The sequence below is a fragment of the Chiloscyllium plagiosum genome, chromosome 3 (assembly GCF_004010195.1).
Source record: "Chiloscyllium plagiosum isolate BGI_BamShark_2017 chromosome 3, ASM401019v2, whole genome shotgun sequence".
NCBI lineage: Eukaryota > Metazoa > Chordata > Chondrichthyes > Orectolobiformes > Hemiscylliidae > Chiloscyllium > Chiloscyllium plagiosum.
In genome coordinates, this window is record NC_057712.1 from 69,237,672 (window position 1) to 69,256,194 (window position 18,523).

The 18,523-nt window shown below is 39.0% G+C and overlaps 1 protein-coding gene across 7 annotated transcripts in view; it reads right to left on the bottom strand.

The window, feature by feature from the left end:
* The window catches only part of nkain2 (sodium/potassium transporting ATPase interacting 2), a 524,118-nt gene that overhangs the window by 70,097 nt on the left and 435,498 nt on the right, over nt 1–18,523 (bottom strand). For 2 of the 7 annotated variants that reach the window (XM_043684089.1, XM_043684096.1), the window contains exon 5: nt 10,210–10,287. The exons of the other annotated variants lie outside the window; for them this stretch is intronic. In XM_043684089.1, the coding sequence (XP_043540024.1) occupies nt 10,216–10,287 (72 nt within the window). In that variant the 3' untranslated portion in view covers nt 10,210–10,215. The remainder of the gene's footprint in view (nt 1–10,209; nt 10,288–18,523) is intronic. 7 annotated transcript variants of the gene reach the window in all.

An 18,523-nucleotide genomic window follows, 5' to 3' on the forward strand; every position in this document is an offset into this window, starting at 1 on the left:
GTATATGAATAGAAAGGGTTTGGAGGGATGTGGGCCGGGTGCTGGCAGGTGGGACTAGATTGGGTTGGAATATCTGGTCGACATGGACAGGTTGGACTGAAGGGTCTGTTTCCATGCTGTCCATCTCTATGACTCAATGATAATGAGATGGAAGAAATATTTGATTAAGAGAAAGAGAAAAATGTGACAAAGGAGAAGTAGGAATATAGGTAACATTGCTTAGTTGACATTTTTTGAAGTCTTCATCAACAAATTGCTACCTGAGTGATGAGACTCTACCCTTTTATTTGTTCACTCCTGGAACTGAATGATTGATTGGCAGTCATTGCTAATTATGACATGCTTAAAAGGATATTTATGCAATTAATTCATAGATGTAACTTCTTGTGGAAAGTTCAATGGGTGATTAATATCCAAATACATTAACTTCATGAAACTGACTCGGACGTTATGGACAAATGCTTTTGCAAATCTAACAGCAGAATAGCAAAAATCATCCAGCATCTTATTTGAAATTCATGGGTACCACTTCCCCACCACAAGCTTCTCATCAATTTGCAGATTAAAAACAGCATGCACGTTCACAATTCACTAATCTTCAGTAAATTCCAGTCCAAGCAACAAGTCAAACTGAAAAATGTGTAACTGATATTTGCTTTATTAATTGACCTGAACTATCCAACAAGATCTCTGTATTAATCACCCTGCAAGTCTTGTACTTTCTTTGCATATCAAATCTTGGCACATCAGGGTGCTGAAACACAAGGACACAATTACAAATTCTAACTCAGTGAGTACCCAATCATAAGATAACAGAATTATTAAGTACACAAGAAAGCCATTCAGTCCATCGTGTCTGCACCCATTTGAGAGAGATCCAAAGTGGTCTTACAGAAATGGAGGAAATATGTAAGTAATATGGTATCAGGCCAGCCTATTTCCAAACATCTACCACTGAACATTGGCAAGGCAGAACCAGAATAAGTTACTTTCCTGTCCCTATTTTACCTAACAGTAAATCCTGCTCTATGGCAGGTAAAACCTTCCTTCGAGAACAAGACTAAAACTCTACCTGCTACTCCAGTTGTAGTCTCACCAAAATCCTATTTAATTACAGCAAGAATTTCTTCCTGTTATATTCCAACACCAGCATCTTTTTTGCATCTTAATTTCCCACATAACCTTGCTTCATGATCAAACCAGGATATATTACATTTGGCTCTCTCCTTTAAGTCATTGATATAAATTGTAAATAGCTGAAAAACTGATCCATGTGACACTCCATTACTTATACCTTGCCATCAAGAAAATGATCCATTTGTTTCTATACTTGTTTTCTAACATTTAATATGCTGTATAAGGTAACAGTTCTGAAAGGATGAATTTTGGAGACTGCATTAAGCTCCAGCCAAATGATAGCCTATATCCTAGGTCTCGCCATAATCTCAGTAGTAATGTTTATCTTACTAAAGTAACTTGTACCCCTAATTGCTATCATGTAATAAATTTCATCTTGTTCAGAAAAGAGCCTCATCATATTAAGTCTCAATATTGGTTGATCCTCAACCATTGTAAACACAGTCAAGGAAAGAGGATTGATAGCAGCATACTTCTACTCATAAAAAAAACATATAACCAATTCTCAATCCATGCTGATCTGTTACCCTTACTTCCATGAGCCGTAAATTCTTTACATGTTGCTCCATATGTTCTAATCATTTGACAATATTATACAAATTTCTACCAAGCACACTGAGAAGGTTAGCAGTACAGGTTTACATTTCATATGCATACCATATTTTGGCCTCTTTGCTTTGGTGTACGCAGAAATATAACCTTACTGGATAATCTTTTTATGCCTATCACACTTACGTTAAATTGGATGATTTATCAGATTTTATAAGAAGCGTGTCAGTTACATGATTAAACACATGGCTAGATGGTATTCTGAGTCTGTGTATAAATTTAGGTGCAATTGTCACTTTCACAGTCAGAACAGTGCAGGCCAATTACTTTGGTCCCAAGTTTTCAGGCATCAGTTAGCTCATGTCTCCTTTTGACACATTCATGTGTAACACACAGCTTTTGTCTAGTGTCTTTATTACATTAGTGAATTCTTTAGATGTGAGATATCCTGGAGGGCTGTACCTCCTCCTTCAGTCTTCTTTCATCAATGCTGAACTGATGTTCATTCTCCATTAAAATTGCAGATCAATATTTTCCATGGAGGATTGAACGTACTGTACTTAGAACATCTGATTGTGAATAATGGCAAAAATGTTCAATTTGTCTGTGAAGTTCTTGAGTTGTCAGAAGCAGATCTAGCTCAATCCACGCAAAGAGGCAATATAATATTCTACAACAGTAACTCATATTTAAAAAGCAAAGCACTGTTAGAAGTTCTTCTACAACTCTATTTTATCTAATTCTGAGTTAATCTTGATGAATTTGGAATATGTCATGGGAATTGGGGACTCCATTCCTTCTCATTTGATAAAGCTAATGAGCCCCAAGTGAAACGAATGAATGCACATCCAAACGTCTCCATATTGTTGAAGTGACAGTCTAGTAATTAAAAGATAGAAACCTGACAAGAAAGCATGTTAATTCATAAACAGAAAGACTGAAAATCTAATTTTAATTCATGAACTCAACAAAAATTATGATAACAGGACCATAATCTCTGCTCAGACATAACTGGATGCTTCTTACACAAACTAGCTCATTAAATCGACATGAATCTGCTCTTGAGGTAACTTTTGAGTAACAAAAATAAACAGAATAAAATTGTTCTCTATTACTAATATCAAATGGATTTTTGGTGGATTGGCAGCCTGATTTCACACATCCCTTTTTCTCAGTTATATCCTCCTGAACAAAAAAGATCAATATCACTTTTGACCTAAGTTCTTTCAATTTCCCCACAGGTCACTCCTCCACCCACACTGCACCCCCTCACAACCAGAGAATTTTCCAGGACAAGGTTTGCTATTTTGTGTTTTACTTATTTCATGATTCGGAGTATTGACATATGAAAACTAACAACTTTTATCATTACAAAAATGTGTGACCATGTTATCTGTTTTAGGTTAAAAATCACGCAACACTAAGGAGCAACACTATGAAAGCTTGTACTTCCAAATAAACTTGTTGGACTATAACCTGGTGTTGTGTGATTTTAACTTTGTCCACCCCAGTGCAACACCATGTTGTGTAACCAACATTAAGTACAAATCACTTTCTCGCCACAAAATAATATCTATTCAACTTCAACCCATTGACACATTGCTGCTTGCACTGAAAAATGATTTACTTTAAACTGATTTTAAACATGCTCACTTTCCAGGAATGAGACAGGAACATGCTTAAAATGGTATTTGCATGCCTCTGTTTATTCGTGACGAACTCCTGCCTGCTGCAAATGTCAGTGTTTTTGTCAGCATTAAGAGTCTGCTGTAAGTAGACAGGGATCTCATTAATGCACCAATACTTGAATTTTTCTGACAGGATCTCGATGCAAAGCTATCTTTGGAACATGACTGTGAGACACAATGCTGGATCTCGGTCGAAAGAAGCAAAGGATGTCAAGAAGTTTAAAAAAACCTTTGATAGGCAGGACAAATTGCAATGCTTCTCCAGAATTCCCAAGACTTGGAGATCTCGGTGTTGGACTGGAGTGGACAAAATTAAAAATCAACCTGGTGTTGTGTGATTTTTAACTTTGTCCAGAATTCCCAAGTAATTCTTGAGTATTCTCTTCCCAAACATTTTCCTTCTGCTCACACTATCCTTACCCCAGAACTTATGTTAGTGGATGAAGTTTGGGCAGTTAAAAACTGTGTCATACTGCCCCATGATCTTCCTTAGTCAATTTTCCTTTACTCACTGTATTATAAAACAAATCTGAGATACTAAGACACAATAACGAGCAAATAGAAATTAAAGATTTTGTACAATGCAAGTAACAGTATATAAATTAAATATTCTAAATGTGACTGAGCACAATCTCTTCGATAGGTATATAATTTATAAATCCAGCAGTTATTTTTTGCTAGCTGATGGAAGTTAAACATCCACATTCAAAACCTCAAAGATAAGGAACTGCGGAACCTCTCTCTGACCTGTAAATATAATTAATAAAGCTCCAAATATTAATTATATTCCAGAGGAACAAGTGCTATTCTGTTCCACAGGGTGCTTGATAACTTATGTTTCTACTTACTTTTAAAATTTTTAATCAAAATTTTAGCTTGATATTTATCAAGCTCTTATTAGGCCAGGTAATTGAAAATAAATTATCTACATCTGTTGGGAGCCTATTCTGCATCTTCACTGCTCTATGGACAGAAGTATTTCCTACATTCTCATGTCACTTGAGACTAGATAATTCTGTTCTTTTTTTTAATTCATTCACAGGATGAGGATGTCGCTGGCTCGGTAGCAATTATTGCCAATTCCTAATTGCCCAGAGCGAGTTAAGAGTCAACCACATTGCTGTGGGTCTGGAATCACATATAGGCCAGACCAGGTAAGGATTGCAGACTTTCTTCCCTGAAGGGCATTAGTGAACCAGATTGGTTTTTACAACAATTATTCAAAGTCACCATTCGACTTTAAACTTCAGTTTTTAAAAAAATTGAATTCAAATGCCCCCATCTGCCATAGTAAAATGCAAACTCAGGTCCCCAGAACATTATTTGGGGGATGTCTGGATTGACAATCCAATGATAATACCACCAGGTCATCACCTGCCCTCTATGTCACAATATAAAAGCCTCCATTTGCCTTTCAGTATTTTAAAGCTCTGGATCATGGATGGAAACTTCTGATAGTAGGAAAATTGTTAGGAGGAGGGAAAAAGAGATGAACAATTCTGTTTGGGGAAGGGATAGTTGACCATGTGTTGGTCAGCCCTAACATGGTCAAGAAACACAACATTTGGTTTGGTGGATCACTAAGAAACTACCACGCCATCAATAGGTCATGGGTCTGAAGGTCCAGGTACCATATCGAAAGGGTACCCAGACACACAATCATTCCTTGCAAGTCGATCACACCAACCGCTGTTCTCAGAGCAGACTAGTAGTTGTATCATTTAATAATGCCTCACTGTAGGTTCTCCTTCAGGTTGTCTGGGAAATATGGTGATCCTGTATTGGGATGGCAGCCTGGGGTCCTCCCAAGGCAAACCTGAATGGAGGTAACAACCTAGGTTAGTGGTCATGAGCACATCGGAGAACCTGGATACAGTGCAGGAAAAAGGCGAATAATCTGCTGAGATCCACAAATGTAGGTGACACTTTGCAGTTACTGTAAAGTAAAACTCATGAGCGCATCAAGCAGTGTAATTGCACATGTATAAAGATATTTAAGATTGGAATATGGATTACAAGACTAAACAGCGCATGAAACATTAAGACTGAATACGTGGGAGCCACGTTATTCAGTGAACATTGCAACAATCGCATGGTAAACACAGGCAGTATGCTCCTGATGACTGGGGAGTCCAGAAGGGAATCACAGTCTAATGATACAGGGTAGACCATTTAGGTCTGAGATCAGGATAAGTTTCTTCACCCAGCCTGTGGAATGTTCTGGCACAGAAAGTGGCTGAGGCTGAAACTTTTAAAGCTTTCAAGAAAGAGTTGTATATAGCTTTCAGGGCTAACGGGATCAAAGAATTTAGGGAGAAAGCAGGATAATGAGTTGAATGATCATATTGAATGTCAGAGTTGGCTTGAAGGACTGAATGGCCTATGCCTGCTCCTATTTTCTGTTTCTATGTAACCCATTAGGTCATGTTCACTCAATTATCATTTTTGTGAAGGTTGTTGTCTAAGTAGAGTCTGCAGCCAAGTCATTGCATGAATAGCTTGTTACGAACCAGGCCAGACCCCATCAAAACATTTCACAAAAGTGGCCCGGATCATAACTTTGCCAGTTGTTTTAAGTAGGTGTATTGTTGATATTCCAGGAGTGATGCAGCTGGCCAACCACTTAGTTTTAAACAAAACCAAATTTATTTGCAAGATTACTGAATGAAATCCAAACAAAAGAGAACAGAATATAGAATAACTTAATCTATCTGAAAACCCAACAGATTATCCCAGTTTAATGATGCTGTTCCAAATACTTGCAACAATCCCCATAAACACCCCTTGGCTCAAAAGGAAAACATCAAATGCAGGTTATTTTAGGAGAGATGTCAGATAGGGGGAGGCTCAGCATGGACCTGCTTCTTTGGGTCCAGCAGCTTCAAAATTGACTGTTTGCTAAAACCAAACCAAACCAGAGAAAAGATGAGCCAGGAGAACTGACCACTCCCCTTTCATTAAACAAGTGTTTTCTTTTTAACTTAAAAGCCTTTTGCCTGAGGCAGTATCTGTTAGCTATAATCAAATTGGTCCTAAAACTCATAAAACCCAGACCTCCCAGAGTCTCTGCATCCATGAGCCCTCGGAAGAAAAAAAACAAGGACAACATAACCTTGTTAAATGAGCAGCATCATTACAAGTTGGTATCCACATGACAGAGCAGTTGTAAGGTGTGGAGAATATGACAGTCAGATATGAGTGTGACCTTTGGCAGCACATTGCAAACCCACAACCTCTACAAGCTATGAGATACATGACAGCAGTGTGAATTGCAAGTTTTCCTACAAGCAACACACCTTACTAATCGAGAAATATATTGTTGTTCATGAACTGGCACTGGCTAAAAGTTCTGACACTCCTTTCCTAACAGCATTGTGGTGTGCCCACACCTCATGGACGACAGCTATTCAAGAGAGCTGACCACCACCTTCTCAAGGACCTTTAGGGATGGGCAATAAATGCTGAGCTAATAAGTGCTGTTCATGTCCTGTGAAAAAAATAAAGTAGAATACAGTGCATGTTACTTCAAATACAGTATTCATATGAGTTTGCTTGTATCAAGGGCCTGTGCCATTTTGCCTTCCAGTTCTCAAAGGGGTCATAGGAATATACAGTATTATGCAGGGAGTATTTCAATCATGCTGACATCAATGCCGCAATTTCATCTCAGCAGCATACCTAAACCTGTAATAGGTATTTAAATTTCAGATTGGCATTATTAAAGTGAAAATACCCAATTTATTGCCACCAACAAAAAATTTACAATGAAATGAAACAATAATATCAAGACCCATGAGCGAGGCCTGGGGTTCTAGTCACCAGAGACTGATAACTGTAGTGAACATAAAATTGTTGTGGTGTTTCACTAGATCTGAAATGTACTGAAAATGAAAATGACATGATTATGATGCCACAATGTACCATTGCCCTGCTATTTTCTGCACCATCCACTCTATCCACTCCCTCACGAGCAGCCCAATCAATATCAGATGGTTGCATTTGCACACAAAATTGTACACCGAACAGTGAAAAACACATACCATGGAACGGAACTTAGTGATCAAAGGAAGAAGAAAGAGAAATTTTGCACTTAAAAATCTTCAGGAGCCCACAATCTTTTATCTTTGTTGACAATAGATTTTATCTATCATTGTTACGCCAGCTTACATGTTTTGTCCAAATGATTTCTGCCCTGCTTCTTGCAACTCCCTGACTAATTTAGTACCAGCTACAAATTTAACCACTTTGAACTGGCAACACCAGATCCTAGGTATGTAAAGATTGGATTCTCAAGTAATCTTTCAAAAGGGTATTTATTTAAAGTAAGTCTAATTAGAATTATTAATATTCTGCTCAATATCATTATCTTTATCTTTTGAAAGATATGACTAGGTTTCTGAAAGCTATTTTGTAATTAAACTGTTTTGAAATGTAAATTCAGTCTAATTAATGCAATCTGCACCATTAGCATAATGATCCCACTCCAAGTTCGATAATGATAACAGCATTCAATTAATAATAAAATGCTGAACCAATAACTTCTCAAAATATACCTGCTGTGAATGAATGTCATGAATCAGAAAATTTGTCCCAACAAAGAGGTTCTGGAGGTGTTTGGGAAAGGAATGCAAAACCAGGAAGTAGCTTCACATGTCTGAATGCCCAATATCAAGATGGAAATCTAATTACTTAATTTCCTCTCAGAGATGAACATCTTCAATGCTCATCAGTAGACATTGTGCATACCCAACTAAGAAGCACTGCTCTTCACAGAAGTCGTTGAGCTAAGCTGTAAAAATCTGTAGACTCTGCTAAGTGGACATGAGACCCTTCTGACATGCTTCTCCATGTTGATCATCTTTTGCTGTCCACCTGGAGTTCACTCTACAGCTCCCTCATTGCTGCTGACACTAATTATTTTCCTCACCTTAAATCTAATCTAAAACATATCTAGTGTTAACATATGGTGTGTCAAAATCTGGTATGATGAAGGGTCATCTAAACGCGATCTTGGTACTTATAAAAACCTATTTTGGAATTAAAAGAGGCCTGCTACTGAGATAAAATATTTCTAAATTGGAGAAAGGCCAATTTTGATGGTATTAGGCAAGAACTTTCGAAAGCTGATTGGAGGCAGATGTTCACAGGTAAAGGGACAGTTGGAAAATGGGAAGCCTTCAGAGATGAGATAACAAGAATCCAGAGAAAGTATATTCCTGTCAGGGTGAAAGGGAAGGCTGGGAGGTATAGGATATGCTGGATGACTAAAGAAATTAAGGATTTGGTTAAGAAAAAGAAGGAAGCATATGTTAGGTATAGACAGGATAGATCGAGTGAATACATTTGGCTACAGAACTGGCTCAAAGGTAGAAGACAGAGGGTGGTGGTGGAGGGTTGTTTTTCAGACTGAAGGCCAGTGATCAGTGGAGTGCCACAAGGATCGGTGCTGGGTCCTCTACGTTTTGTCATTTACATAAATGATTTGGATGCGAGCATAAGAGGTACAGTTAGTAAGTTTGCAGATGACACCAAAATTTCCCAGGGAGTGTTGCTGAACAAAGAGACCTTGGAGTGCAGGTTCATAGCTCCTTGAAAGTGGAGTCGCAGGTAGATAGGATAGTGAAGAAGGCATTTGGAATGCTTTCCTTTATTGGTCAGAGTATTGAGTACAGGAGTTAGGAGGTCATGTTGCGGCTGTACGGGACATTGGTTAGGACACTGTTGGAATATTGCGTGCAATTCTGGTCTCCTTCCTATTGAAAGATATTGTGAAACTTGAAAGGGTTCAGAAAAGATTTACAAGGATGTTGCCAGGGTTTGAGGATCTGAGCTAAAGGGAGAGGCTGGACAGGCTGGCGCTGTTTTCCATGGAGCATCAGAGACTGAGGGGTGACCATATAGAGGTTTACAAAATTATGCAGGGCATGGACAGGATAAATAGGCAAAGTCTTTTCCCTGGGGTCGGGGAGTCCAGAACTAGAGGGAATAGGTTTAGGGTGAGAGGGGAAAGATATAAAAAAGAGACCTAAGGGGCAACTCTTTCACACAGAGGGTGGTACGTGTATGGAATGAGCTGCCAGAGGATGTGGTGGAGGCTGTTACAATTGCAACATTTAAGAGGCATTTGGATGGGTATATGATTAGGAAGGGTTTGGACGGATATGGGCCGGGTTGCTGGCAGGTGGGGCTAGATTGGGTTGGGATATCTGGTCGGAATGGACAGGTTGGACCGAAGGGTCTGTTTCCATGCTGTACATCTCTATGATTCTATGATTCTAAACTCAGTTGCTGGCTGGCAAGAATTCCATGTGTTGATAACTAGTGGATTAAAACACCTAAAGACACTGAAAAAATATCAAACAGGGATACAGCAACTTGAGATAATGAAGAAACTGACTATAACACCTCCACAAATACCCTCTCAGCAGATAGCCATCTTGTGCAGACATTTTTGTGTTTTCCCCTTCCATGAATACACAAAAGGATTAAAAGTGAACTTTAATGCTAATCTATGAGTATTATTTGGCTGCTGTGCGTCTAGTATGCCATGGAAGTCACAGTTTGAGGGCAATCTGAAAGCACCCCTGCACTACAGGTAAGGAAAATTAACTTCAGTTTACTCCAAGTGCTGAAAACCAGTTTAAAAATGAATCAGGATAAAGGAATTTCAACATCCCAATGAAGCTAAAAATTTGAAAATTGACTGTTCAATTGCCAGTGTCAACACTACTGGTCAAACTAATAAAGGATGCAACATCAACTTATCTGTTTTTCACAAGCAATTCAGAAACTGATCCAAATAAAGTTGTACTTTTTAAAATCTTTTTGGACTCACCTCTTATTAATAAAGAAGTGGAACCAGTTCATCCCTCATCACCTGGGAGCTTAACAGTTTGGGGTATCTTGTCTGGAACTGTAACAAATTGGGAAACCTAGTCATAACTAAATTTTCAAACCACATAAATAAGCCTCTCACAATAAATACTAGAACTTATTTTCAGGGAAAACTAAAAAAGTACCTTTGAACATTAAACTTTTAATAACCTAAGGAACCCCAACACTTAACCATCTCTAAGAAGTGCTGATTAATTTTGCCACAGTTTTAATGCCAAGCTTCCCAATCTCCAGAAATTTGTGTAGGAGGAATGGATTTCAAGTGTAATTAATTAATAATTTGAATTCAATACTTCACCCTAATTTAGTACCATCAAGTTGGATGGGAAAATCGAGAGTAATATTTTCAAGATTGCAGACAAGATAGAACTAGGCAGTGGTGGAGAGGATATAAAGAGGCTTCAGGACTTTTAGACAAGTCTAGTGACAAATATATGGCAGATGCAGTATAATGGATGAATATGAAGTTTTCCTCTTTGGTAGAAAAAAAAGGCAGTATTATTTAAATATTGATAGATTAGGAAAGTTTGAAGTGAAGGGAACTGGGTTTCCTTGTCGTTGAAAACAAGCATACAAGTGCAGCATGCAGTTCGGAAGACAAATGAATGTTGGACTTCATTGCAAAAGAGTTTGAGTACAGGAGCAAACAGGTCTTACAGTTGTACAGGGCCTTGAAGAAACCACACCTTGAGTATTGTGCGCAGCCCTGGTTACCTTACCAAAGAAAATATGTACTTTCCCTGGAGGGAGCACAGTGAAAGTGGGTCAATTGGGCTTGTATTGACTGGAGTTTAGAAGAATGAGAGGGGACCACATTGAATCATATAACATTCTGACAGGACTGGACTAAGTCAGTACAGGAAGATTGTTTAGAACAAAGATTCACAGTCTCAGGATATGTAGTAGGCCATTTTGGACTGAGATATAGAAATGTTTCTTCACTCAGTGGATGGTGAGCTTTGCTTTTCAGGTTAATGGAAATAATTTTGTCCTGGTTCCTTTGACAGTGGCTGCTGGCTAACTTGTTTCTAACACCCAGAGAATGAAAGTCCTTCTGTTATCTTGTTTCCTTTTGAATGCTTGCTGCATGGTTGGCATCCAGCACTCAGAATAAGGCACTCCTTTTACTTCAACACAGGTGTGACACGTAGGTGGCCCTTTGATTGTGTCCTTCACAGCACACAAATCCAGAACAGGACATGAGAACCTCAGTCCACAGATAGCTACAAACATCTCAGTTCACGTAGTACAGTTTTTTCAACTAGTATACACAGATCAGGGTTGAACTAACTTTTAACCTCTATTCTTATGCAATCTTGAAGAAGGAAGACTTGAAACGTATCACTTGCCCAGATTAGTAAGTATTCAGAAGTTCCAAAGAAGGGTTGCACTAGACTCGAAACATTAACTCTGTTTCTCACTCCACAGATGCTGCTAGACCTGCTGAGTTTCTCCAGAATTCTCGTGTTTGCTTCAGATTTCCAGCATCCACAGCATTTGCTTTCATTTGATGATTTTGTCCCAAACTGACAACAGACCATGGCTAAGCCTCTGGACTGTGCACAAACCATGCCCTTAACTGTTGGGTACTGGGATCCCTGACCAACAGTGGCTTCCCCCTTGACTCAATCGAAGATCTGCGCTCCATCCAGTGTGACATAGCCACTTGTTTTAGTAACCATGCAGTGTATTTGACATGTAGGCAGCTGGCACATGCTGTAGATGCTAATATGATGTCTCGAGGTGTCTTTCATCAACTTGTCCTCCCTCTTGATAGATTCTTATGGACAGTCAAGCAGCTTGTCTGTGCAAAACAGCACATCCATTTTGTAGTACAGATAGCCTTTGATTTTGGCCGAATCACTAACGCATGAACAGGTATGGTGTGGCAAGGCGAGGCATGAATGTTGCGAGAATGCAGGTATGCGCTAAGTGACTATACGCAAAGAGAGCAAGTGAGCAGCCATGAGAGGCAGTTTGGTCTGACCTGTGAACAGAGTACCTGTCCCTGTGTGCAAAGTGTCCTGTTTTAGCCCTTCAACATTATTTGTCTGTGGTTTGTCTATAGCCAGCAAGTAAATTGGAGAGGCTTTGATGGGTTGGCCAATAATCTGTTTAAATGACACTACTTTAGGAAGTAAGAACATTTCCTTTTCCCTAAGCATTCTGAATAGGTTTTTTTTAAGCAGTTTCAAACATGCCACTGTTGCCCAAGGGTTTGTTGTTTATTTATATTGTATATACTGGGTGAATGGGCACGAAAGGACGTCGAGTTGGAATAGAGAGCTTGAGTTCACATAACTTGACATGGAGGGGGAATGGAAGGCATGGGTAAGTCCATTTGAACTTATCTTTTGAAAGGTACCCAACTCTAGTTATGGAAAAGCTGGCACAATGAAACACAAATTAAGGAAGGGTTCAGAGATGCCTAGCCCTATAATGGATCTGGCTTAAGCAGGAATGCATATGTGAGCTCACTACATTACCCTTATCCTGTCCTGGGGAAAATCAGATGCATTGAAATAGGGGCGTGAATGGCAGCATCAGATCTCATCTGCCATTTTTAAATGGCTCCCTGTACTTCTGACACTGCAGAGTCAGAGACTGTGCTTATATCCTGTGAATTGCAAGATCTGAGGTCATAAAAACAAATGTTTCTTGTAGGATAATAGTTACTAGATTTTCTTTTTCATATTAAATGCTGTGTCATTAATTAAAGGCCTGCTGGGCCTTCAATTACAGGGTGGAAATGTTTGATGATATTGTATTACGTAAGTCATTTGCTGTGGTTTGTGTTTTACACACTATGTACAGAATGAAAACTGTCTTACACCTTGATTTATTTTAGATCTAAAATTCTTTCCACATATATAATGACCTATAATGACCAATTATTTATTAGTATTGTAACTTACTGATAGCACCTTTCATTGCTTTGAGAGCATTTCTGCCTTACCCTTGGAGTTCTATGCTTTAAAAAACTGTTCTGGGGAGCACAATTTTTGAATTTTTCAATTTTTACAATTATATTCCTGAGTGAGGAGTCATTTTTAAATCTATGCCTCTTTTTCTGATCAAGATTATCTCTGCTTTCACCCCTGAAATTGGGAAAGGTGTTGACTGAAATGGTGGGACATTTGGTAATGAATCCTATTACTGTGCTCTTCTCAGCTCTCAATTTTCCTTTTAACATGCCCACTAGAATTATTGGCCTATCTGCACCTTCTGGATATAAGTACTGATTGGAAGATGGAAATTTAAAATCCACACTGTGATCTGTGTTCATTTTACAAGCATAAACAGGCATAATGAAGCCCAACGCCCTGCAGCTCTGAAAAACACCTATCCCAAAATTGGGTCAGGTTATTTTTTAAATAAGCCGTTGATCAGCTAAAACAGGCATTAGGATCTTACTGAGTGCCGACTTTCGTTTCTCAGAAACTAAGCAATAAAACCCAAGTGAATGTTATTCAATGATCAGTGCACCTTAACCAAAGTTCTATTTCTTCAGTTAAAAACGTCCTGTACAGCCAGAAGAATCTACTCTACAGTTTTCATGATTTTTGCCTCTTCCAGTCCCACGGATGGTATTTACCTTCTGGCCACTATACTCTTGAGTAAAATTAACAAGTGCTTTTGGAGCTGCTCTATCTTTCACACAATTGCATGCAACATCTTACCTAACTCACTCTCACCCATCCAATCCACTAACAGGACTAACCGTGCAATGCCTCTGCGCTGCCTACTTACTCACTCGGGACACCTCCACCATTTCCCTGTTGTACCAGCACTAACAGTTGTGCAGGCCACTTTCATCCCACTTAATCCTTTCCATTCACTCAATACAGGAAAAAATGGACCATAGGTGCAGAAAAAGCCAAGGTTTCAGCGGGACATGTGTATCTCAATTCTTTACCCACTATGAAGAGAGGACCCTGACACTGACCGCTCTGAATGGCTGACTAATTGTGTCCAAGCCTATGGACTGATCTCAGAAGCTGACATTGACTTACTGTGCTCACACCCCTCACTAAAGTGCATCCCCCTTGATTTGACTGAAGACTACTCCCTTTCAACTTTGAGGCATAGCCATTTGGTTGCAATACATGTTTTTTTTTCCCTGTAATCTGCTGGCACATGGTACAGGTTTGAGATTATGGTAGCAGTGTTGCATCAGTGACTGATCATTGCTGACAACCAGGAGACTGGCTTTAAGTCTGTGCTAAATAGCAAGGCAAGGCATTGTGTGGCCAGTATCTCTGGCTGTGTTGAAAAAGCACAAAAAGTTAAGGCAACACAAGGACATTGTAAGCATTCAAAGAGATTCAAATCGAGCGAATGCTAAGAGAGTGAATGAGTAATTTTGAAATACATCCTGGTCCAAATTGTAAGCCAGATGCTGCTCCCTGAGCGCAATGCAGCACCACTGTAATAATAGGTGCCAATGCAGGACTCAAGTGAGAAGGTGTACTATAACTGAATTAGAAATGTTACATAATGGTGCTGAGAGGCTGACATGTGTAGATGCCAGCATCTGTAGATATAAATTGTGTGTGATGAGATTACATCTGGAGTACTGTGATTAGTTTTGTTCCCCCTTTTTAAGGAAAGATATTACTTCATTGGAGACAGTTCAGAGAAGGTTCACTCAGATAATCTCTGGTATGACAAAGGCTAAACAGGTTGGGACTCCACTCATTGAAGTTCAGAAGAATGAGGATTCTTAAGGGGCTTGACAGGGTAAATGCTGAATGTTTCCCCTCATTGGAGGGTCAAGGAGCCAAGGGAATAGTCTCAGAATAAAGTGGCACATTTTAAGACTGCGATGAGGCGGAATTTCTTCACTTAGGAAGTTGAGACTCTCGAGAACTCCTTACCACAGAGAGCTGTGAGGCCACAGTCAATATATATTTAAGGCTGAGATAGATTGATTCTTGATCACTAAGGGAATCAATGGTTATTGTTAAAGGGTACGAAAGTCGATGTGAAAAATTTTGGATCAGCCATGATCCTATTGAATGGTGGTGCAGGCTCAAGGGGCCAAATGGCATACTCCTGGTCCTATTTCTTATGGGTTTATGGTTTTTAAACTAACCATACCTTTAGAGCTCAATTTGAGATGCATGTTGATTCCTTTGTTATCCCTCCTACTTCACATGTGTCATTCTAAAACTGTCAGAATTTTCATCCTAACCTCATAGCAGCAGAGACACAGCTTTGAGTTCACCCTGCATGCTAAATGAGCTGTGTCCTATGAAAATGTGCAGCAGGTCAGGCAGCATCCAAGGAGCAGGAGAATCGATGTTTCGGGCATGAGCCCTTCTTCAGGAATGAGGAAAGTGTGCCAAGCAGGCTTTTACCTTTTATCTTAGCCTGCTGGACACACTTTCCTCATTCCTGAAGAAGGGCTCATGCCCGAAACATCGATTCTCCTGCCAGCATCTGCAGTCCTCACTTTCTCCTATGAAAATGTGCCAGGGTTACTAGCTGAAGTGATGGACAGAATCAGTACCCTGTTGCTAATCATCAATAGTGGGGAGATAAAATGTTACCCAATTAAAATAGCTAATAAAAGAATATATTGTAAATGATTTCCTCAATGTACCATCTCAATCTCTAAATTTATTCAGAACATTTTAATTATTTAATTTATTTTAATTGTTTCTTCCGGATCTATTTTTGTCAACAGAAATGCGTCCTGAGCTCTTTATTTTCCTGATAAAGTTTGACTCCAGCCTGCTATATATGATATTCTATTTTTCTAGCTTGTCAATATGGAAGGAGAAGGTCCATGCTTTGGACACTTCTTAGTGAAGCAAAGAAAATGCAGTAACAAATCAAAGAGTATTGATCACCCAGGTCACGTAGCCATCAGTAACTATGATTAAAGTCTCTGTCAACTCACAAGAGGAGCTATATTAATGGCACTTTATAATGAAGGAGAAATAACAAAAATGTTCCCTGCAATTCTCATATAAAAGCATGTAACTTATACTGTTTACGTTATTCATTTCAGTGAAGTCATGACACTGAAGTCATGATAAGTATGTGAGTGTAATACTATGAAAATTGACAGCTTTGCCTGAATGATGTACTCATGTTCTTTGCGGCCCTCTTTCACATTGTGTCATAAAAGAGACGCAGTGCAGTAAAATGGATAAATAAGGCCATTACTACTTGTGACAGGGTAAAATATATTTGAGTCATATACTGGGAGCAAACACTATTTTGCTTGAGTAAAATATCTAAAATAAACCACCCCCAAATTCAGTCCTACGCTTAAACATTGTGACTTGAACAATGCAAGTACATGTTTCTTCACATGGGATTACATTTTTTACAGAGGGTACAATTTTTCTATGATAATTCTTAACTATTCATATTCTACATTACACTAATAATATTCTCCTGTGTGCACTTGTCATCTAAGGTTTGTTTCTCATTTTCAAAATCAGGCTTTCAACAATTATTTTGTAAGATTTATATACTTTTCTAATAATATGATTAAATTTTTAACTCAATTGTTTTTTATATGTTTCAATTTCTTCCCTACAAATGGAAATTTTGTCTTGGTGCCAGAAATTGCTTTAATTTGGTTTCTGGATTTATTTATCCAGCTTTCTTAATTTTTGTAGTCAAACCCCGTACTTTCTTCAAGATGTTTTAATATACTTCTATTTTCTTTTTATGTTCCCTTATATTTTGCAAGATTTACAAGAACAATTCCAGGTGTGAGAAACTTCAGTTATAATTTCAGATTGAAGAGAAGAAGGCTGAGAGGAAATTTGATACATATTTTCAAAATATGAGCAATATGAATGGAGCATATAGTGAGAAACGAGAGGACATGGATTAAAAGTGAGGTGCTAAAGAAACAAGTGTGATGTGAGTAAAAAGCTTTTTCACTCAATGTAACTGCTTGTAAGTGTGCTGAGGGCAGATTCAATTGAGGCATTTAAGAGAACTTTGGATGATCATTTGGACAAAAATAGTCACAAGGATACGGGGAAAAAGCAGGATATTGGCACTAAGTGATGATGCTCGTTTGAAGAGTTGGTGCAGGCTTGATGGGCCAAATAGCCTCCTCCTGTGTGATAACAATTCGATGATTCTGTGGTGTCACAACTAATTTTCTGACTAAACCAACTGACTGGTGATGTGCTCAACTGATTTCTGCCATGAATTCAGGAAGTGTCTTATTTTTATTCATTCATGGGAAATGAGTGTTGCTAGCTTCAGCAGTTACTGCTCATTCCTAAATGCTTTTGAGAAGGTGGTATGAGCTACCTTCTTGAACTGCTGCAATCCATGTGGAATGGGTGTATGGTGTTGGGAGGGAGTTCCAGGATTTTGACTCAGAGACAGAGAAAGAATATTTATACAGATTAGATTAGATTCGAGATTCAATTAGATTAGATTCCCTAAAGTGTGGAAACAGGGCTTTCGGATCAACAACCGACCCTCCAAAGAGCAACCCACCCAGATCCATTTCCCTCTGACTAATAGTTTCAATTCAAGATGGTGCGTGGTTTAGAGGGGAGCTTGAAGGGAGTGGTGTTTCCGTGTATATTCTGACAACCTCAGAAGATTGGAAGATAGTGCCTAAGGAACCTTGGTGAGTTTTTGCAGTGCATCCTGAAGATGGCACGCTGTGGTTTTGGGACCGAATGATGAAGGTATTCTGCAATCCTTGAAAATGTGTTGAACAGACATCGATGTGCCAGGTTCACAATCTAACTTATCAGACATTGGGAGCAGGGAGAAGGGAAAATTCTATTTAAAGGAATTTATACTGTTTAAAAGAGAAAAATGGTACACAGAGCATATATGATTAAACTGACTTTGGAGCGTAGGATAAGGGAATGTACACTGCACTGATCTGATTTACTAAAATGTCTCAAATTTGTAAAAGAAAAGGCAACTTCTGATCAACTACAGCTATTTTCCTTTCTAGAAGCAATGAAAGGCTGCTGTACTAAACACCAAACTAATTATCTGAGAGCATACCTACACAAGCTTTGAGGTGGGTGCAAGGGTGTTGATTGGCTGCTACACGATTGTGTTGCTGGAAAAGCGCAGCAGGTCAGGCAGCATCCAGGGAACAGGAGAATCGACGTTTCGGGCATAAGCCCTTCTTCAGGAATGAGGAAAGTTTGTCCAGCAGGCTAAGATAAAAGGTAGGGGGAGGGACTTGGGGGAGGGGCGTCGGAAATGCGATAGGTGGAAAGAGGTCAAGGTGAGGGTGATAGGTCAGA